Raw genomic sequence first — 23445 nt, 5'->3', positions numbered from 1 at the left:
CACGCTGACAGGACAGGCATTCCAGCAGCGGGACTTCGGCCCATCGCGGGCCGGAGAATCGGCGTGGGTGGGCCCGCCGACCGGCGCGGAGCGATTCCCGCAGCCGCCGACCGGCGCGGCGCGATTCCCACCCACGCCGAATCTCTGGCGGCGGAGACTTCGGGACACAGCGGGGGCGGGATTCACGCCAGCCCCCGGCGATTCTCCGACCCGGCGTGGGGTCGGAGAATCCCGCCCCTTATGTTTTAATAAGGTCACCCCTCTTTCTTCTAAACTTCAATGAGTATAGGCCTAACCTTTTCCCACAGGACACTCCTTTTATCTCAGGAAACAGCCAAGTGAACCTTAGCTGAACTGCTTCTGAAACAAAACTGCACATCGGGCTTTAGATGAGGTCCCATCAGTGCTTTGTTGGATTGGATTTGTTTTTTTGTTTATCGAGGTACAGTGAAAAGTACTGTTCTGCATACAGTCCAGACAGATCATTACATACATAGGACTACATCAATGCACAATGTAAATACATAGACACGGGCATCAAGTGAAGCATACAAGAGTGCAGTACTACTCAGTAAAGAAGATGCGTGGAGAGATCAGTTGAGTCCATAAGAGGGTCATTCAGGAGTCTAGTAACAGCGGGGAAGAAGCTGTTTTTGAATCTGTTCGTGCGTGTTCTCAGACTTTTGCATCTCTTGCCTGATGGAACACCGCGATGGCTGGTTCATCGACACCCGCCCGAGCCCCACTTTGAAAATTACTGGTCCAATGCACAGGAATTACACAATAAATGGTAGAAATCTTGCAAGTACTGACAGGCAGAGAGATCTGGGCGGGCATGTCCACCGATCGCTGAAAGTGGCAACGCATGTGGATATGGTAGTCAAGAAGGCAGACGGCATGCTGGCCTTCATCGGTCAGGGCATTCAATATAAAAATTGGCAAGTCAAGTCAGAACAGTGGCGAGGGCAGCATAATGGCGCAGTGGTTAGTACTGCTGCCTCACGGCGCCGAGATCCCAGGTTCGATCCCGGCTCTGGGTCACTGTCCGTGTGGAGTTTGCACATTGTCTCCGTGTTTGCTTGGGTTTCGCCCCCACATCCCAAAGATGTGCAGGGTAGGTGGATTGACCACGCTAAATTGCCCCTTAATTGGAAAAAATGAATTGGGTACTCTAAAAATTAAAAAAAAGTCACAACTGTGGCACCACAACTGGCTCTGTTGCTTAGAAGGGGAGGACAAAGTACAGGAGAGCAATAGTTATAGGGGACTCTATAGTAATGAGCACAGATAGGCGTTTCTGTGGAAGTGAAAGAAACTCCAGGATGGTGTGTAGCCTCCCTGGTGCCAGGGTCAAGGATGTCTCTGAACAAACACAGGACATCCTGAAGGGGGAGAATGAACAGCCAGAGATCGTGGTACACATAGGTACTAACGACATCGGCAGGAAGAGCAAGAGAGCGAGGCAGGTAGTGCAGGAATCTCCTGTGGCCATTCCCCTGCAGAACCGATATACCGCTTTGGATACTGTTGAGGGGAATGGCCTCTCAGGGGAAAACAGCAACAGCCAAACTTGTGGCACCACAGTTGGTTCTGCTGCAGAGGGGAGGGGTGATAAGAGTGACAGTGCAATAGTTAGAGGGGATTCAATTGGAAGGGGAATAGACAGGCGTTTCTATGGCCGCAAACAAGACTCCAGGATGGTATGTTGCCTCCCTGGTGCAAGAGTCAAGGATGTCTCGAAGCGGGAACAGGATATTCTGGAGGGGGAGGGTGAACAGCCAGTGGTCGTGGTAAACATCGGTACAAACGACATCGGTAATAAAAGGGATGAGGTCCGAAAAACAGAATACAGGGAGCTAGGAAGGAAGTTAAGAAATCAGACCTCGAAGGTAGTGATCTCAGGATTACTACCGGTGCCACGTGGTAGTCCGAGTGGAAATGACAGGATGTATAGGATGAATACGTGGCTGAAGGGATGGTGTCAGGGGGAGGGGTTCAGATTCCTGGGGCATTGGGACTGGTTCTGGGGGAGGTGGGACCTGTGCAAACTGGACTGGCTACACCTGGGCAGGACTGGAACCGATGTCCTAGGGGGGGTGTTTGCTAGAGCTGTTGGGGAGAGTTTAAACTAATGTGGCAGGGGAATGGGAAACGATGCAGGAAGTCAGAAGGTAGTAAAACGGGGACAGAAACAAAAGGCAGTAAGGGGGAAAGTGGAAGGCAGAGAAGCCATAGTCAAAAATCAAAAAGGGCGACAGTACAAGGTACAGTGACTGAGGGGAGCTCAGTGAATAGGACCAGGAATACTAAAAGAAATAAAGCGGGAAGTAAAAACATAAATGGAAAGCGACATGGCAGGTTGTTACATGAAGATATGGGTTCAACGGAAAGGAAAATTAGGAGAAATGTTAAGAGGAAAAATAACTTGGGAGTAGTTACTTATCAAGGTGTTAAGATTCAAAACAGAGTTATAAAAGCCAACATAAGTGTGCTTTACCTGAATGCTCGTAGTATTCGGAATAAGGTAAATGAGTTGATGGCGCAAATCATCGTGAATTACTATGATTTAGTGGCCATTACTGAAACATGGTTAAAGGATGGTCACGACTGTGAGTTAAATATCCAAGGGTAACAAACTATTCGGAAGGACAGTGTGGATGGTAAGGGAGGTGGTGTAGCTCTGTTATTTAAGGATGACATCCGGGCAATAGTAAGGGATGACATTGGTGCTATGGAGGATAAGGTTGAATCCATTTGGGTGGAAATCCGGAATAGTAAGGCGAAAAAGTCACTGCTAGGAGTAATCTATAGGCCACCAAATAGTAACATTATGGTGGGGCAGGCAATAAACAAAGAAATAACTGATGCATGTAGAAATGGTACAGCAGTTGTCATGGGGGATTTTAATCTACATGTCGATTGGTTTAACCAGGTCAGTCAAGGCAGCCTTTGTTAGACGTTTTAGTTGCTGTGAAATGAAGAGTCTAAAGTTCTTCTTCCTTTTCACCAAACACCATTTATTTCACTTCCACAGCCTCTGCACAAAACTCTTAACAACACACCACCTGACAGAGGCCACCTGAAGCCCCTTTACATATCAATGTCAATTAATGGATACTTAACATAAATGAGACAACTAATTGCAATGTCTCTTAACCCATTACTTAACAGTCTCCCCTTCCTTGGAGAAAAAAAAATAATTAGCTGAAAACAAAATTTCAAGAAACTCAAAAACACACACATGATGTCCCCTCCCTCTTTTTTTTCTTTGTTTGGACGAGAAAGAAAAAAAAAAAACAGTCACAGAAACAAGCGCCCTTCATTAACAATATCCAAAACTTTCTGTGAACTCGCCCCTCTTTTTGTAAAACAGTCTGACAGTTGATAGCTCCTGTCAACCCATTTAATTTTTGTTATTTCCCCTCTGTCCAACATCTGCTTCAAACTTGCGATGTCTATCCGTAACCTCTTTTCATTGACACTTTTTTTGTAGAGTGCACGTTTTCCCACAGGGATTTGTCAATGTGGCAGTCAATAGGTATATTACCCAAATCCCCTAATCCCAAAATTTCTGTCAATATCATACTTATATAAAAAGCCATATCCACCGCCTCTACAAGGCTTAACGTCTCAGCAGCCAAAGTGCTTTTTACCACTCTCCTTATTTTCTTTGTTTCCCACACAAGTGGGCAACATTTACCATTGTTCCCCAAAAGGAAAATTATAAAACCTCCTGCGCTTGAAACCCCATCACGTAAATTTGCGTAGGACGCATCACTATAAACTGAGTTTCAAGTGCCTAAGGTCACCTAAAACCGGGAACTTCAAAACACACTCCTGCATTTTTAGTTTGGCCAACGCTTTATTTGCTCTTATTATGTCTTCCACTTTGGGATCATTAATTTTTGTACTCAATTCTAAGACATCAAAACTCATGTCCGGTCTAGTCTGTCTACCTAACCAGTTCAGTTGCCCAATTAAACTTCGCAGTTGCTCTTTTTCTATCTTTGAAACCATTGTGTCTTTTTGTGAAACTCGGCCACGACTAATTGCTATTGGGGTGATGCTTTCCAAATAAGATTGCTGACGTAAAGTTGCCCCTAACTTAGTCTGTCCAATTTCCAGTCCAATATATTTAAATGCACCGGAAGCCTGACTTCCAACCCTGAATTCTTTCCTCAAACCAGAGATTACAATAGCTTCAAAATCACTAGTCCCACCCCACAAAAGATCATCGACATGCATCATAAAAATACCAGAAAGATTTCCTTTATAGTGCCAGTAAAACATTGCAGGATCTGCTTTCAACTGGCAACAGCCAAACTTTAACAAAACTGACCTTACCGAAAAAACCAGACTCCAGATGCATCATTTAATCCATATACACATTTGTTCAACTTCCAGAGTACCCCTTCTGTGTTAACTGCTTCTTTAGGAGGATGGAGAAAAATGTCTCTCTGGAGCTGATGCCCCTGCAAAAAGGCAGCTTTTATATCCATAGATTTGCATTCCCATGCCTTTGTGGCTAATAGAGCCAATGCCATACCTTGTTTTCTTTTTCTCAAAGCAGTTACTTTAGTCCACATAACTACTGCACTTCTCCATTGGTCGTACAATTCCCTTTCAGAAAATAAGGGAGGATAGTCATATCCAGCTATCTTTATCCTGGGTTCAGCCATGTATCTTTTTTTTTTCCTTCTCACTGATTCCTTGGTTTGATCAGGAAAAGTTGTATCTTTCAACCCTTCACATTTACACAGCAACCATCCTCTGCTACCATTTGTTAGACGTTTTAGTTGCTGTGAAATAAAGAGTCTAAAGTTCTTGTTCCTTTTCACCAAACACCATTTATTTCACGACCACAGCCTCTGCACAAAACTCTTAACAACACACCACCTGACAGAGGCCACCTGAAGCCCCTTTACATATCAGTGTCAATTAATGGATACTTAACATAAATGAGACAACTAATTGCAATGTCTCTTAACACATTACTTAACAGCCTTGAGGAGGAGTTTATAGAGTATATCCACGATAGTTTCCTAGAACAGTGTGTACTGGGACCTACAAGGGAACAAGCAGTCCCAGATCTGGTCCTGTGTAATGAGACAGGATTGATTAATAATCTCAAAATTAGGGATCCTCTCGGAAGGAGCGATCATAATATGGTGGAATTTAAAATACAGATGGAGGGTGAGAAGGTAAAATCAAACACCAGTGTTTTGTGCTTAAACAAAGGAGATTACAATGGGATGAGTGAAGAACTAGCTAAGGTAGACTGGGAGCAAAGACTTTATGGTGAAACAGTTGAGGAACAGTGGAGAAGCTTCCAAGCGATTTTTCACAGTGCTCAGCAAAGGTTTACACCAACAAAAAGGAAGGACGGTAGAAAGAGGGAAAATCGACCGTGGAAATCTCAGGAAATATGGGAGAGTGTCAAATTGAAGGAACCATACAAAGTGGCAAAGATTAGTGGGAGACTAGAGGACTGGGAAATCTTTAGGGGACAACAGGAAGCTACTTAAAAAGCTATATAGAAGAGTAAGATCGATTATGAGAGTAAACTTGCTCAGAATATAAAAACAGATCGTAAAGGGTGGCTAAGGTAAATATTGGCCCTTTAGGGGCTGGTTTAGCACAGGACTAAATCGCTGGCTTTGAAAGCAGACCAAGGCAGGCCAGCAGTGTGGGTTCAATTCCCGTACCAGCCTCCCCGAACAGGCGCCGGAATGTGGCGACTAGGGGCTTTTCACAGTAACTTCATTTGAAGCCTACTTGTGACAATAAGCGATTTTCATTTCATTTCATTTCATAGAGGATGAGAAGGGAGATTTAGTAATGGGAGATGAGGAAATGGCTGAGGAACTGAACAGGTTTTTTGGGTCGGTCTTCACAGTGGAAGACACAAATAACATGCCAGTGACTGATAGAAATGAGGCTATGGCAGGTGAGGACCTTGAGAGGATTGTTATCACCAAGGAAGTAGTGATGGGCAAGGTAATGGGGCTAAAGGTAGACAAGTCTCCTGGACCTGATGGAATGCATCCCAGAGTGCTAAAAGAGACGGCTAGGGAAATTGCAAATGCACTAGTGATAATTTACCAAAATTCACTAGACTCTGGTGTGGTCCCAGCGGGTTGGAAATTAGCAAACGTGACACCACTGTTTAAAAAAGGAGGTAGGCAGAAAGTGGGTAATTATAGGCCAGTGAGCTTAACTTCGGTAGTAGGGAAGATGCTGGAATCTATCATCAAGGAAGAAATCGCGAGGCATCTAGATGGAAATTGTCCCATTGGGCAGACGCAGCATAGGTTCATAAAGGGCAGGTCGTGCCTAACTAATTGAGTGGAATTTTTTGAGGACATTACCAGTGCGGTAGATAACGGGGAGCCAATGGAAATGAATGAAATGAAATGAAATGAAAATCGCTTATTGTCACAAGTAGGCTTCAAATGAAGTTACTGTGAAAAACCCCTAGTCGCCACATTCTGGCGCCTGTTTGGGGAGGCTGTTACGGGAATCGAACCGTGCTGCTGGCCTGCCTTGGTCTGCTTTCAAAGCCAGCGATTTAGCCCTGTGCTAAACAGCCCCTGATGTTGTATATCTGGATTTCCAGAAAGCTTTTGACAAGGTGCCACACAAAAGGTTGCTGCATAAGATAAAGATGCATGGCATTGAGGGGAAAGTAGTAGCATGGATCGAGGATTTGTTAATTAATAGAAAGCAAAGAGTGGGGATTAATGGGTGTTTCTCTGGTTGGCAATCAGTAGCGAGTGATGTCCCTCAGGGATCAGTGTTGGGCCCACAACTGTTCACAATTTACATAGATGATTTGGAGTTGGGGACCAAGGGCAATGTGTCCAAGTTTGCAGACGACACGAAGATCAGTGGTAAAGCAAAAAGTGCAGAGGATACCGGAAGTCTGCAGAGGGATTTGGATAGGTTAAATGAATGGGCTAGGGTCTGGCAGATGGAATACAATGTTGACAAATGTGAGGTTATCCATTTTGGTAGGAATAACAGCAAAAGGGTTATTATTTAAATGATAAAATATTAAAACATGCTGCTGTGCAGAGAGACCTGGGTGTGCTAGTGCATGAGTCGCAAAAAGTTGGTTTACAGGTGCAACAGGTGATTAAGAAGGCAAATGGAATGTTGTACTTCATAGCTAGAGGGATGGCGTTTAAGACTAGGGAGGTTATGCTGCAATTGTATAAGGTGTTAGTGAGGCCACACCTGGAGTATTGTGTTCAGTTTTCATAGATAGAATTTACAGTGCAGAAGGAGGCCATTCGGCCCATCGAGTCTGCATCAGCTCTTGGAAAGAGCACCCTACCCAAGGTCAACACCTCACCCTATCCCCATAACCCTGTAACCCCACCCAACACTAAGGGCAATTTAGGACACCTAGGGCAATTTATCATGGCCAATCCACCTAACCTGCACATCTTTGGACTGTGGGAGGAAACCGGAGCACCCGGAGGAAACCCACGCACACACTGGGAGGATGTGCAGACTCCGCACAGACAGTGACCCAAGCTGGAATCGAACCTGGGACGCTGGAGCTCTGAAGCAATTGTGCTATCCACAAATCTACCGTGCTGCCCTAAGTTTTGGTCTCCTTACCTGAGAAAGGATGTACTGGCGCTGGAGGGTGTGCAGGGGCGATTCACTAGGTTAATCCCAGCGTTGAGGGGGTTGGATTACAAGGAGACGTTGAGTAGAATGGGACTGTGCTTGTTGGAATTTAGAAGGATGAGGGGGGATCTTATAGAAATGTATAAAATTATGAAGGGATTAGATAGGATAGATGCGGGCAGGTTGTTTCCACTGGCGGGTGAAAGCAGAACTAGGGGGCATAGCCTCAAAATAAGGGGAAGTAGATTAAGGACTGAGTTTAGGAGGAACTTCTTCACCCAAAGGGTTGTGAATCTATGGAATTCCTTGCCCAGTGAAGCAGTTGAGGCTCCTTCATTAAATGTTTTTAAGATAAAGATAGATAGTTTTTTGAAGAATAAAGTCCTCACTGTCAACAGGGGTGGTACCAGGGGATTGGAGAGTGGCGAATGTCGTGCCCCTGTTCAAAAAAGGGACTAGGGATAACCCTGGGAATTACAGGCCAGTTAGTCTTACTTCGGTGGTAGGCAAAGTAATCGAAAGGGTCCTGAGGGATAGGATTTCTGAGCATCTGGAAAGACACTGCTTGATTAGGGATAGTCAGCACGGATTTGTGAGGGGTAGGTCTTGCCTTACAAATCTTATTGAATTCTTTAAGGAGGTGACCAAGCATGTGGATGAAAGTAAAGCAGTGGATGTAGTGTACATGGATTTTAGTAAGGCATTTCATAAAGTTCCCCATGGTAGGCTTATGCAGAAAGTAAGGAGGCATGGGATAGTGGGAAATTTGGCCAGTTGGATAACGAACTGGCTAACCGATAGAAGTCAGAGAGTGGTGGTGGATGGCAAATATTCAGCCTGGATCCCAGTTACCAGTGGCGTACCGCAGGGATCAGTTCTGGGTCCTCTGCTGTTTGTGATTTTCATTAATGACTTGGATGAGGGAGTTGAAGGGTGGGTCAGTAAATTTGCAGACGATACGAAGATTGGTGGAGTTGTGGATAGTAAGGAGGGCTGTTGTCGGCTGCAAAGAGACATAGATAGGATGCAGAGCTGGGCTGAGAAGTGGCAGATGGAGTTTAACCCTGAAAAGTGTGAGGTTGTCCATTTTGGAAGGACAAATATGAATGCGGAATACAGGGTTAACGGTAGAGTTCTTGGCAATGTGGAGGAGCAGAGAGATCTTGGGGTCTATGTTCATACATCTTTGAAAGTTGCCACTCAAGTGGATAGAGCTGTGAAGAAGGCCTATGGTGTGCTCGCGTTCATTAACAGAGGGATTGAATTTAAGAGCCGTGAGGTGATGATGCAGCTGTACAAAACTTTGGTAAGGCCACATTTGGAGTACTGTGTACAGTTCTGGTCGCCTCATTTTAGGAAGGATGTGGAAGCTTTGGAAAAGGTGCAAAGAAGATTTACCAGGATGTTGCCTGGAATGGAGAGTAGGTCTTACGAGGAAAGGTTGAGGGTGCTAGGCCTTTTCTCATTAGAACGGAGAAGGATGAGGGGCGACTTGATAGAGGTTTATAAGATGATCAGGGGAATAGATAGAGTAGACAGTCAGAGACTTTTTCCCCGGGTGGAACAAACCATTACAAGGGGACATAAATTTAAGGTGAAAGGTGGAAGATATAGGAGGGATATCAGAGGTAGGTTCTTTACCCAGAGAGTAGTGGGGGCATGGAATGCACTGCCTGTGGAAGTAGTTGAGTCGGAAACATTAGGGACCTTCAAGCAGCTGTTGGATAGGTACATGGATTACGGTTAAATGATATAGTGTAGATTTATTTGTTCTCAAGGGCAGCACGGTAGCATTGTGGATAGCACAATTGCTTCACAGCTCCAGGGTCCCAGGTTCGATTCCGGCTTGGGTCACTGACTGTGCGGAGTCTGCACGTCCTCCCCGTGTCTGCGTGGGTTTCCTCCGGGTGCTCCGGTTTCCTCCCACAATCCAAAGATGTGCGGGTTAGGTGAATTGGCCAATGAAAAATTGCCCTTAATGTCCAAATTGCCCTTGGTGTTGGGTGAAGGTGTTGAGTTTGGGTAGGGTGCTCTTTCCAAGAGCCGGTGCAGACTCAAAGGGCCGAATGGCCTCCTTCTGCACTGTAAATTCAATGATAATCTATGATTAATCTAGGACAAAGGTTCGGCACAACATCGTGGGCCGAAGGGCCTGTTCTGTGCTGTATTTTCTATGTTTTCTATGTTCTATGTTATGGTGTTCGGGCCGGAAAGTGGAGCTGAGTCCACAAAAGATCAGCCGTGATCTCATTGAATGGCGGAGCAGGCTCGAGGGGCCAGTTGGCCTATTCCTGCTCCTAGTTCTTATGTTCGAAGAGTGATCAGGTCCTGCAGAAAGAGCTCAGGGAGTTAGACAGTAAGCTAAAAAGCAGGACCTCTTGGGTTGTAATCTCAGGATTACTCCCTGTGTCATGTGCCAGTCAGCCTAGAAATAGGAGGATAGTGCAGCTAAATCGGTGGTATAGGACAGGCATTGTCAAACTCGGGGGCGCGACCCGCGGTGGGTCGCGGGCGGTTGTCGGGAGGGTCGCGGAGCCATCCATCGCGGCACTCCCGATCGCGCAAATCTGCACGCAACACAGTAGCACAAGTGGATAGCACTGTGGCTTCACAGCGCCAGGGTCCCAGGTTCGATTCCCCGCTGGGTCACTGTCTGTGCGGAGTCTGCACGTTCTCCCCATGTCTGCGTGGGTTTCCTCCGGCTTCTTCCACAGTCCAAAGACGTGCAGGTTGGGTGGATTGGCCATGATAAATTGCTCTTAGTGACCAAAAAGGTTAGGAGGGGCTTTTGGATTATGGGGATAGGGTGGAAGTGAGGGCTTAAGTGGGTCGGTGCAGACTCGATGGGCCGAATGGCCTCCTTCTGCACTGTATGTTCTATGTTCAACAGCCGCAGCAGCCGGCTGCAAGCGGCCTTCAAGATGACTGCGAACATGTAAAAAAAAAAATGCGGCCGCACTGCCTATGCATGCCATATCATCGGCGCGCATGCGCATACGCGCCAATGATCGGGCACGCGTGCACAGGGCACCCGCTTTTTTTTTTTAAACGGTCGCAGCTTTTTTTTTTACAAGTTTGGCGTTTATTTGCTAAACTTTTACCAGAAAAAAATGCAGAACTTTGGACAGATGGAGACTCCATACTTTCCGACACCGGAAGGCTTCACCTTCACCCAACAGGTTCCATTGGAGGAGCGTGTACGAGGGCCAAAGGGACCCAAAACCATTTCCTCCATTTTTGTCAGCAGCAAACAAGGTAAGAGAAAATGGTGGGTCGCGCAGGTGGGCCGGCGTGGGTCGCGCAGGTGGGCCGGCGTGGGTCGCGCAGGTGGGCCGGCGTGGGTCGCGCAGGTGGGCCGGCGTGGGTCGCGCAGGTGGGCCGGCGTGGGTCGCGCAGGTGGGCCGGCGTGGGTCGCGCAGGTGGGCCGGCGTGGGTCGCGCAGGTGGGCCGGCGTGGGTCGCGCAGGTGGGCCGGCGTGGGTCGCGCAGGTCGGCCGGCGTGGGTCGCGCAGGTCGGCCGGCGTGGGTCGCGCAGGTCGGCCGGCGTGGGTCGCGCAGGTTGGCCGGTTGGTAAAAATGGGTCCCCGGAAAAAAAGTTTGAAGAACACTGGTATAGGAGGGAGGGTTTCAGATTTCTGAACCATTGGGGTCAGAGATGTGAAGGAATTTCTTCAGCCGGAGGTTGGTGAATCTGTGGAACTCTTTGCCGCAGAAGGCTGTGGAGGTTAATCACTGAGTGTCTTTAAGACAGAGATAGATAGGTTCTTGATTAATAAGGAGATCAGGGTTATGGGGAGAAGGTAGGAGAATGGGCATGAGAAAAATATCAGCCAAGATTGAATGGCGGAGCAGACTCGATGGGCCGAGTGGCCTAATTCTGCTCTTATGTCTTAAGGTCTTATGTTGCAGCTGCTCAGGACCATCGTTAGGCCACATTTGGAATGTTGTGTATAATTCTGGTCGCCACACAACCAGAAGGATGTGGAGGCTTTGGAGAGGGTACAGAAGTGGTTTACTAAGATGTTGCCTGGTATGGAGGGGATTAGCTATTAGGAGAGGTTAGATAAACTCGGTTTGTTCTCACTGGAACGACGGAGGTTGAGAGGCGACCTGATAGAGGTCTACAAGATTATGAGTGGCATGGACAGAGTGGATAGTCAGATAGATGCTCTTTCTTAGGGTAGGAGAGTCAAGTACATGGGGACATAGGTTTAAAGTACCTGGGGAAAAGTTTAGAACAGATGTGCGAGGCAAATTTTTTACACAGAGGGTGATAAATATATGGGGCGGGATTCTCCGACTCCCCGCCGGGTCGGAGAATCACCGGGGGGGGCAGTGTGAATCCCGCCCCCACCTGCTGGCGAATTCTCTGGCGCCGGGGATTTGGCGGGGGCGGGAATTGCGCCGCTCCGTTTGGCGGCCGCTAGCAGCGGCCATCCCGGCGATTCTCCGGCCCGCGGTGGGCCGAGTGGCCGCCCGTTTTCGGCCGGCGCTTGCCGGCATCAATTAGAGTAGGTACTTACTGGCGGAACCTGGCTGTGCGGGCAGCCTCCGGGGTCCCCGGGGGGGCGCGGAGGGATCTGGCCCCGAGAGGTGCCCCCACGGTGGCCTGGCCAGCGATCGGGGCCCACCGATCCGCGGGCGGGCCTGTGCCGTGGGGGTCCTCTGCGTCAGCTGGTGTAAAAGTCCGCGATGGCCGACGCGGAGATGAACCCCCCCCCCCCGCGCATGCGCCAACTAGCGCCGGCCGGCGGAGGCCCTTTGACGCTGGTTGGCGTGGCGCCAAGCCCCTTCCACGCCGGCCGGCAGGGCGCAACCACTCCGGGGCCGGCCGAGCCCCTGAAGTTGCAGAGGATTCTTCTTGCTGTGGTATTCCCCTTAACCAGCAATGCAACTCCACCATATCTTTTACATCCCCTTCTATCCCACCTGAAACATTTGAATCCGGGATTCAGGACAGCCAATCCTGCCCGTCCCTCAATCAAGTCTCTATAATAGCAACAATATCGTAATTCCAAGTCCTAATCCAAGCTCTAAGTTCATCTGCCTTGCCTGTTATACTTCTCGCATTGAAACAAATGCACTTCAGACCATCAGTCCCTCTGTTTTCAGCAACATCTCCCTGTCTGCTCTTCCTCTGAGTCTTACTGCCCTCAATCTGTAGTTCCCCCTAAGTTACTTCACCTGCTGACCCACTGTTCTGGTTCCCAGCCCCCTGCCACACTAGTTCAAACCCTCCCGAGTGACGCTAGCAAACCTCCCGGCCAGGATATATATGCCCCTCCAGTTTAGGTGCAAATCTACCTTCTTGTACAGGTCCCATCTGCCCTGGAGGCGATCCCATTGATCCAGAAATATGACACCACCCCTCCTGAACCAGCTCATTAGCCACGTGTTGAGCTGTGCTATCTTCCTATTTATAGCCTCACTGGCACATGGCACAGGGAGTAATCCCAAGGTTACAACCTTAGAGATTTTTCAAATTTAGTACCTAACTCCCTGAACTCCCCCCTCAGGACCTCAACACTCGTCCTGACTATGTTGTTCATACCAATGTGTATTGAACATCCCCCACTAACAATTATAATGCAGTGAGGTGGTCAGCACAGCAAATCCGTACTCTTAACATTGTCATGGGAGTGTCCCTTTGAGAAATGTTTTGTCTTATCAAATGGCTTCAGTGATGTCATTGTGTGGGTGGAGCTGGGCTGTGGCACTGGGTTTTACTTTTGTTTTGGTTTGGGCTGTTTTGTGGCTCTGAGTTTTTCTGCTTTGGTTTTCACATTTGGACGCTGTATTCAGACAGAGAAGCCCTGTCTTGTCTCTCTCTCTTTGCATGTGAAAAGCTGTTTCCAGATGACTTGATAACTTAAAAGAAATAACTTCTTTCTGGAAGGAATTCAAACCTGCTGTTTTGGTAAAAGGGGTTTCTGGTTTATGGGATCTTGTTATTAAATTGGAACAGTTAAAGGGGGGAAATTATGAAGCGTTTTACATAGTGTACTGTAGCTGGGCGGGGTAGTTATGTTGGTAGTTGATAAGAATGCTTACTGTGTGTGTTTATAAAAATGTTAACTGAATTTGTTGAATAAACGTTGTTTTGGATTAAAAGTGCTTAAAGCCTCTGTTGAATAACACCTGAAAGGTAGGCCCGTGTGCCCCTCATAACCAAAATCTAGAAACTGTTGTAGGTCAGGTGAACACCTTGATATACTTTGGAGTTTTCTAAACCCTGGCCCATAACAACGTTCCCCTTCTGTTTGGGTCCCACAGGTTGAAGATCATCAGCAGTCGTTACAGCAGCTCTTCCATGAAACTGTGGAGCAAAAGGAGGCCCTGGCCAATCGCAAACTGCTCACCTTGAAGCGAATATCTCGGGCCGCAGCCCTGATCACAGCTCTTGGCAATGAAAAGGTGCCGTCTTTTCAAACTACTGACCTGTTAGGCTCCTGACGGTGTTCTAGCAGGAGAGTGAATCAGAGTGTGCATTTTTATTCTTTCATTGGACTGAATCATTGCTTGCAATGCCAGTCTTTATCACCAGGCCCTAATTGCCCTCGGCGGTGAACTGCCTTCATGAACAACTGCAGTTTGTGTGGTACAGAAAGCTGAGGGAGGTAGAGAGAATGAATAGAACAGACAGAGGGAGATGAAGAGAGAGGGAAGGCAAACAGAGAAGTGGAGTAAATAAAAATGGGAAACAGAGTGACCAAAACAGGGAGAGTGAGTGGAACGAAGGGTTAGATCGAGTGAGAGTGATAGAGAAAGAGAGATAGAGCATTTCAGAGAGAGTGAGGGTGATGCAGAAAGGGAGTATGAGGATCAGAGTGTGCTAAAAGAGACAGAACAAGTAGAAGAGACTTTTGAGAAAGGCAGAAAAAGAGATTGAGGAAGAGAGAGTGTGAAAGTGGCAGACAAAAAGACAGAGAATGAGTTTTACTGAGGGAACCTGAAAGGCAGAGAGTGAGAGTGAACGAGTGAAAGAGAGAGTGAGAGCGAGAGAGAGGGTGAAAGAGAATGGACAAGAAAGGGAGTTAGTGAGAAGGTATGAGTCTGAGAAGGAGAGGGGGATTAGAGTGGACGGGTTTGGGAGATTACCAGGAGGGTGCGGGGAGTGAATGGGAGAGTGGGATTAGAGTGGACGGGTTTGGGAGATTATCAGGAGGGTATGGGGATTGGGATTAGAGTGGACGGGTTTGGGAGATTATCAGGAGGGGAGGGGGGAGTGAATAGGAGAGTGGGATTAGAGTGGATGGGGTTGGGAGATTATCAGGAGGGGAGGGGGGAGTGAATAGGAGAGTGGGATTAGAGTGGATGGGTTTGGGAGATTATCAGGAGGGTACGGGGAGTGAATGGGAGAGTGGGATTAGAGTGGACGGGTTTGGGAGATTATCAGGAGGGTACGCGGAAGTGAATGGGAGAGTGGGATTGGTGTGGACGGGTTTGGGAGATTATCAGGAGGGTAAGGGGAGTGAACAGGAGAGTGGGATTAGAGTGGACGGGTTTGGGAGATTATCAGGAGGGTACGGGAGAGAGAGTGGGATTAGAGTGGACGGGTTTGGGAGATTATCAGGAGGGTACGGGGAGTGCATGGGAGAGTGGGATTAGAGTGGACGTGTTTGGGATTAGAGTGGATGGGTATAGAAATTCAGGAGAGTGGACGGGTTTGGGAGATTATCAGGAGGGTACGGGGAGTGAATGGGAGAGAGGGATTAGAGTGGACGGGTTTGGGAGTTTATCAGGAGAGTATGGGGGAGTGAATGGGAGAGTGGGATTAGAGTGGACGGGTTTGTGAGATTATCATGAGGGTACGGGGAGTGAATGGGAGAGTGGGATTGGTGTGGACAGGTTTGGGAGTTTATCAGGAGAATATGGGGGAGTGAATGGGAGAGTGGGATTAGAGTGGACGGATTTGGGAGATTATCAGGAGGGTATGGGGGAGTGAATATGAGAGTGGGATCTGAGTGGACGGGTTTGGGAGATTATCAGGAGGGTACGGGGGAGTGAATGGGTGACTGGGATTAGAGTGGATGGGTTTGGGAGACTATCAGGAGGGTATGGGGGAGTGATTGGGAGAGTGGGATGAGAGTGGACGGGTTTGGGAGATTATCAGGTGTGTATGGGAGAGTGAATGGGAGAGTGGGATTAGAGTGGACGGGTTTGGGAGATTATCAGGAGGGTAGGGGGGAGTGAATAGGAGAGTGTGATTAGAGTGGACGGGTTTGGGAAATTGTCAGGAGAGTATAGGGGAGTGAATGGGAGAGTGGGATTAGAGTGGACGGCTTTGGGAGATTATCAGGAGGGTACGGGGATTGAACAGGAGAGTGGGATTGGAGTGGACGGCTTTGGGAGATTGTCAGGACGGTACGGGGAGTGAATGGGAGACTGGGATTAGAGTGGACGGGTTTGGGAGATTATCAGGAGGGTACGGGGAGTGAATGGGACTGTAGGATTCACTGGATGAGTTTGGGAGATTATAAGGAAGGTACGGGGAATGAATGGGGGAGAGGGATTAGAGTGGACGGGTTTGGGAGATTATCAGGAGAGTATGGGGGAGTGAATGGGAGAGTGGGATTGGTGTGGACGAGTTTGGGAGATTATCAGGAGAGTATGGGGGAGTGAATGGGAGTGTGGGATTAGAGTGGACGGGTTTGGGAGATTATCAGGAGGATACGGGGAGTGAATTGGAGAGTGGGATTAGAGTGGATGGGTTTGGGATATTATCAGGAGGGTACGGGGAGTGAATGGGAGAGTGGGATTAGAGTGGACGGGTTTGGGAGATTATCAGGAAGGTACGGGGGGAGTGAATGGGAGAGTGGGATTAGAGTGGACGGGGTTGGGAGATTATCAGGAGGCTAATGTGGAGTGAATGGGAGTGTGGGATTAGAGTGGACGGGTTTGGGAGATTATCAGGAGGTACGGGGAGTGAATGGGTGAGTGGGATGAGAGTGGACGGGCTTGGGAGATTATCAGGAGGGTATGGGGTGTGCATAGGAGAGTGGGATTAGAGTGGACGGGTTTGGGAGATTATCAGGAGGTTAGGGAGGAGTGAATAGGAGAGTGGGATTAGAGTGGACGTGTTTGGGAGATTATTAGGAGGGTAGGGGGGAGTGAAAATAGGAGAGTGGGATTAGAGTGGACGGGTTTGGGAGATTATCAGGAAGGTACGGGGAGTGAATGGGAGAGGGGCTAGAGTGGACGGGTTTGGGAGATTATCAGTAGGGTACGGGTAGTGAATGGGAGAGTGGGATTGGTGTGGACGGCTTTGGGAGATTATCAGGAGGGTACGGAGATTGAACAGGAGAGTGGGATTAGAGTGGACGGGTTTGGGAGATTATCAGGAGGGTACGGGTATTGAACAGGAGAGTTGGATTAGAGTGGACGGGATTGGGAGGTTATCAGGAGAGTATGGGGAGTGAATGGGAGAGTGGGATTAGAGTGGACGGGTTTGGGAGATTATCAGGAGGCTCATGGGGAGTGAATTGGGAGTGTGGGATTAGAGTGGTCGGGTTTGGAGATTATCAGGAGGGTACGGGGAGTTAATAGGAGAGTGGGATTAGAGTGGACGGGTTTCGGAGATTATCAGGAGGGTACAGGGAGTGAATGGGAGAGTGAGATTAGAGTGGACCGGTTTGGGAGATTATCAGGAGTGTACGGGTAGTGAATGGGAGAGTGGGATTAGAGCGGACGGGTTTGGGAGATTATCAGGAGGGTACAGGGAGTGAATGGGAGAGTGGGATTAGAGTGGACGGGTTTGGGAGATTATCAAGAGGGTACGGGGGAGTGAATGGGAGAGTGGGAATAGAGTGGACGGGTTTGAGAGATTATCAGGAGGGTACGGGGGGTGAATAGGAGAGTAAGATTAGTGGACGGGTTTGGGAGATTATCAGGAGGGTAGGGGAGAATGAATTGGAGAGTGGGATTAGAGTGGACGGGTTTGGGAGATTATCAGGAGGGTTCGGGGAGTGAATGGGAGAGTGGGATTAGAGTGGACGGGTTTGGGAGATTATCAGGAGGGTACGGGTAGTGAATGGGAGAGTGGACGGTTTTTGGAGATAATCATGAGGGTATGGGAGAGTGAATGTGAGAGTGGGATTCGAGTGGACGGGTTTGGGAGATTATCAGGTGTGTATGGGAGAGTGAATGGGAGAGTGGGATTAGAGTGGACGGGTTTGGGAGATTATCAGGAGGGTACGGGGATTGAACAGGAAAGTGGGATTAGATTGGACGGGTTTGGGAGTTTATCAGGAGGGTTCGGGGAGTGAACAGGAGAGTGGCATTAGAGTGGACGGGTTTGGGAGATTATCTGGAGGGTAGGGCGGAGTGAATAGGAGAGTGGGATTAGAGTGGACGGGTTTGGGAAATTATCAGGAGAGTATGGGGGAGTCAATGTGAGAGTGGGATTAGAGTGGACGGGTTTGGGAGATTATCAGGAAGGTACGGGGAGTAAACGGGAGAGAGGGATTAGAGTCGACGGGTTTGGGAGATTATCAGGAGGGTACGGGGTGAATAGGAGAGTAGGATTACAGTGGACGGGTTTGGAAGATTATCAGGAGGGTACGGGGTGCGAATGGGAGAGTGGGATTAGAGTGACTGTTTGGGAGGTTATCAGAAGGTTACAGGGAGTGAATGGGAGAGTGGGATTAGAGTGGACGGGTTTGGGAGATTATCAGGAGGGTACCGGGGAGTGAATAGGAAAGTGGATTTGAGTGGTCGGGTTTGGGAGATTATCAAGACGGTCTGGGGGAGTGAATAGTGGAGTGGGATTAGAGTGGATGGGTTTGGGAGACTATCTGGAGGGTAGGGGGGAGTGAATGGGAGAGTGGGATTAGAGTGGATGGGTTTGGGAGATTATCAGGAGGCTCATGGGGAGTGAATGGGAGTGTGGGATGAGAGTGGACGGATTTGGGAGATTATCAGGAGGGTACGGGGAGTGAATCAGAGAGTGAGATTAAAGTGCACGGGTTTGGGAGATTATCAGGAGTGTATGGGGAGTGAATGGGAGAGTGGGATTAGAGTGAACGGGTTTGGGAGATTATCAGGAGTGTATGGGGAGTGAATGGGAGAGTGGGATTAGAGTGGACAGGTTTGGGAGATTATCAGGAGGGTAGCGGGATTGAACAGGAGAGTGGGATTAGAGTGGACGTGTTTGGGAGATTATCAGAACGGTCTGGGGGAATGAATTGGAGAGTGGGATTAGAGTGGATGGGTTTGGGAGATTATCAGGAGGGTTCAGGGAGTGAATAGGAGAGTGGGATTAGAGTGGACAGGTTTGGGAGATTATCAGGAGGGTATGGGGGAGTGAATGGGAGAGTGGGATTAGAGTGGACGGGTTTGGGAGATTATCAGGAGGGTTCGGGGAGTGAATAGGAAAGTGGGATTAGAGTGGACGGGTTTGGGAGATTATCAGGACGGTATGGGGGAGTGAATAGGGGAGTAGGATTAGAATGTGCGGGTTTGGGAGATTATCAGGAGGGTACGGGGATTGAACAGCAGAATGGGATTAGAGTGGACGGGTTTGGGAAATTATCAGGTGGGTAGGGGAGAGTGAATGGGAGAGTGGGATTAGAGAGTACGTGTTTGGGAGATTAGCAGGAGGGTACAGGGGATTGAATGGGAGAGTGGGATTAGAGTGGACGGGTTTGGGAGAGTATCAGGAAGGTACGGGGAGTGAATGGGAGAGAGGGATTAGAGTGGACGGGTTTGGGAGATTATCAGAAGGGTACGGGGAGTGAATGGAAGAGTGGGATTAGAGTGGACAGGTTTGGTAGATTATCAGGAGGGTACGGGGAGTGAATGGGAGAGTGGGACTGGAGTGGACGGGTTTGGGAGATTATCAGGAGGGTATGGGAGAGTGAATGGGAGAGTGGGATTAGAGTGGACAGGTTTGGGAGATTATCAGGAGGGTATGGGAGAGTGAATAGTGGAGTGGGATTAGAGTGGATGGGTTTGGGAGACTATAAGGAGGGTAGGGGGGAATGAATTGGAGAGTGGGATTAGAGTGGACGGGTTTGGGAGATTATCAGGAGGGTATGGGAGACTGGGATTAGTGTGAACGGGTTTGGGAGATTATCAGGAGGGTATGGGGTAGTGAATGGTAGAGTGGGATTAGAGTGGACGGGTTTGGGAGATTATCAGGACGGTTCGGGGAGTGAATGGGAGAGTGGGATTAGAGTGGACGGGTTTGGGAGATTATCAGGATGGTAGGGGGGAGTGAATGGGAGAGTGGGATTATAGTGGACGGGTTTGGGAGATTATCATGAGAGTATGGGGTAGTGAATAGGAGAGTGGAATTAGAGTGGACGGGTTTGGGAGGCTATCAGGAGGGTAGGGGGAAATGAATTGGAGAGTGGGATTAGAGTGGATCGGTTTGGGAGATTATCAGGAGAGTATGGGGGAGTGAATGGGAGAGTGGGATTAGAGTGGACGGGTTTGGGAGATTATCAGGAGGGTATGGCGAGTGAATGGGAGAGTGGGATTTGGGTGGACGGGTTTGGGAGATTATCAGGAGGCTCATGGGTAGTGAATAGGATAGTGGGATTAGAGTGGACGGGTTTGGGAGATTATCAGGAGGGTACGGGGGGTGAATAGGAGAGTAGGATTACAGTGGACGGGTTTGGGAGATTATCAGGAGGGTTCGGGGAGTGAATAGGAGAGTGGGGTTAGAGTGGACGGGTTTGGGAGATTATCAGGACCCTTTGGGGAGTGAATTGAAAGTGGGATTAGAGTGGACGGGTTTGGAAGATTCTCAGGAGGGTATGAGGGAGTGAATAGGAAAGTGGGATTAGAGTGGATGCGTTTGGGAGACTATCAGGTGGGTAGGGGGGAATGAATTGGAGAGTGGGATTAGAGTGGACGGGTTTGGGAGATTATCAGGAATGTACGGGGAGTGAATAGGAGACTGGGATTAGAGTGGACAGGTTTGGGAGATTATCAGGAGTCTATGGGGTAGTGAATGGGAGAGTGGGATTTGGGTGGACGGGTTTGGGAGATTATCAGGAGGCTCATGGGGAGTGAATAGGATAGTAGGATTACAGTGGACGGGTTTGGAAGATTCTCAGGTGGGTAGGGGAGAGTGAATGGGAGAGTAGGATTAGAATGGACAGGTTTGGGAGATTATCAGGAGGCTAGGGGCGCGTGAATAGGAGAGTGGGATTAGAGTGGACGGGTTTGGGAGATTATCAGTAGGGATCGGGGAGTGAATGCGAGAGTGGGATTAGAGTGGACGGGTTTCGGAGATTATCAGGATGGTTCGGGGAGTGAATAGGAAAATGGGATAGAGTGGACGGGTTTGGGAGATTATCAGGAAGGTACGGGGAGTGAATGGGAGAGAGGGATTGGTGTGGACGGGTTTGGGAGTTTATCAGGAGGGTAGGGGGTAGTGAATGGGAGAGTGGGATTAGAGTGGACGGGTTTGGGAGATTATCAGGAGGGTATGGGGGAGTTAATGGGAGAATGGGATTAGAGTTGACGGGTTTGGGAGATTATCAGGAGGGTACGGGGCGTGAATATGAGAGTGGGATTAGAGTGGACGGGTTTGGGAGATTATCAGGAGGGTACGGGGGGTGAATAGGAGAGTAGGATTACAGTGGACGGGTTTGGGATATTATCAGGAGGGTACGGGGTGCGAATGGGAGAGTGGGATTAGAGTGACTGGTTTGGGCGGTTATCAGAAGGTTACGGGGAGTGAATTGGAGAGTGGGATTAGAGTGGACGGGTTTGGGAGATTATCAGGAGGGTATGAGGGAGTGAATAGGAGAGTGGGATTAGAGTGGACGGGTTTGGGAGATTATTAGGAGGGTACCGGGATTGAATAGGAAAGTGGGATTAGAGTGGACGGGTTTGGGAGATTATCAGGACGGTCTGGGGGAGTGAATAGGGGAGTGGGATTAGAGTGGATGAATTTGGGAGACTATCAGGAGGGTAGGGGGGAATGAATTGGAGAGTGGGATTAGAGTGGATGGGTTTGGGAGATTATCAGGAGGGTTCCGGGAGTGAATAGGAAACTTGGATTAGAGTGGACGGGTTTGGGAGATTATCAGGAGGGTATGGGGTAGTGAATGGGAGAGTGGGATTAGAGTGGACGGGTTTGGGAGATTATCATGAGAGTATGGGGGAGTGAATGGGAGAGTGGGATTAGAGTGGACAGGTTTGGGAGATTATCAGGAGGGTATGGAGGAGTGAATAGGAGAGTGGAATTGGAGTGGATGGGTTTGGGAGTTTATCAGGAGTGTATGGGGGAGTGAATGGGAGAGTGGGATTAGAGTGGACGGGTTTAGGAGATTATCAGGAGGCTAGGGGCGCGTGAATATGAGAGTGGGATTAGAGTGGACGGGTTTGGGAGATTATCAGGAGGGTACGGGGGGTGAATAGGAGAGTAGGATTACAGTGGACGGGTTTGGGATATTATCAGGAGGGTACGGGGTGCGAATGGGAGAGTGGGATTAGAGTGACTGGTTTGGGAGGTTATCAGAAGGTTACGGGGAGTGAATGGGAGAGTGGGACTGGAGTGGACGGGTTTGGGAGATTATCAGGAGGGTACCGGGATTGAATAGGAAAGTGGGATTAGAGTGGACGGGTTTGGGAGATTATCAGGACGGTCTGGGGGAGTGAATAGGGGAGTGGGATTAGAGTGGATGAATTTGGGAGATTATCAGGAGGGTTCAGGGAGTGAATAGGAAACTTGGATTAGAGTGGACGGGTTTGGAAGATTATCAGGAAGGTCCGGGGAGTGAATGGGAGAGTGGGATTGGTGTGGACGGGTTTGGGAGATTATCAGGAGGCTAGGGGCGAGTGAATATGAGAGTGGGATTAGAGTGGACAGGTTTGGGAGATTATCAGGAGGGTATGGGGTAGTGAATGGGAGAGTGGGATTAGAGTGGACTGGTTTGGGAGATTATCAGGACGGTCTGGGGGAGTGAATAGGGGAGTGGGATTAGAGTGGATGAATTTGGGAGACTATCAGGAGGGTAGGGGGGAATGAATTGGAGAGTGGGATTAGAGTGGACAGGTTTGGGAGATTATGAGGATGGTATGGGGGAGTGAATGGGAGAGTGGGATTAGAGTGGACAGGTTTGGGAGATTATCAGGAAAGTGGGATAAGAGTGGACGGGTTTGGGAGATTTTCAGGTCGGTATGGGGGAGTGAATAGGGGAGTGGGATTAGAATGTGCTGGTTTTGGAGATTATCAGGAGGGTACGGGGATTGAACAGGAGAATGGGATTAGAGTGGACGGGTTTGGGAAATTATCAGGTGGGTAGGGGAGAGTGAATGGGAGAGTGGGATTAGAGTGGACGGGTTTGGGAGATTATCAGGAAGGTACGGGGAGTGAATGGGAGAGAGGGATTAGAGTGGACGGGTTTGGGAGATTATCAGGAAGGTACGGGGAGTGAATGGGATAGTGGGATTGGAGTGGATGGGTTTGCGAGATTATCAGGAGGCTAGGGGCGAGTGAATAGGAGAGTGGGATTAGAGTGGACGGGTTTGGGACATTATCAGGAGGGATCGGGGAGTGAATGGGAGAGTGGGTTTAGAGTGGACGGGTTTGTGGGATTATCAGAAGGGTACGGGGAGTGAATAGGAGAGTGGGATTAGAGTGGACGGGTTTGGGAGATTATCAGGAGGGTACGGGGGAGTGAATGGGAGAGTGGGATTAGAGTGGACGGGATTGGGAGATTATCAGGTGGGTAGGGGGAGTGAATAGGAGAGTGGGATTAGAGTGGACGGGTTTGGGAAATTATCAGGTGGGTAGGGGAGAGTGAATGGGAGAGTGGGATTAGAGTGGACGTGTTTTGGAGATTAGCAGGAG

General features: G+C 48.9%; 1 protein-coding gene across 1 annotated transcript in view; it reads left to right on the top strand.

Moving 5' to 3' along the window:
* The window catches only part of LOC140411509 (dynein axonemal heavy chain 6-like), a 1703852-nt gene that overhangs the window by 1523431 nt on the left and 156976 nt on the right, over positions 1 to 23445 (top strand). The window contains exon 65 of the mRNA XM_072500595.1: positions 13911 to 14051. Coding sequence (XP_072356696.1) covers positions 13911 to 14051 — 141 coding nt within the window. The remainder of the gene's footprint in view (positions 1 to 13910; positions 14052 to 23445) is intronic.

This window comes from Scyliorhinus torazame, chromosome 4, assembly GCF_047496885.1.
Source record: "Scyliorhinus torazame isolate Kashiwa2021f chromosome 4, sScyTor2.1, whole genome shotgun sequence".
Taxonomy (NCBI): Eukaryota; Metazoa; Chordata; class Chondrichthyes; order Carcharhiniformes; family Scyliorhinidae; genus Scyliorhinus; species Scyliorhinus torazame.
The sequence above is the reverse complement of the archived record's forward strand: the minus strand, read 5'-3'. Positions and strand labels throughout refer to the sequence as shown.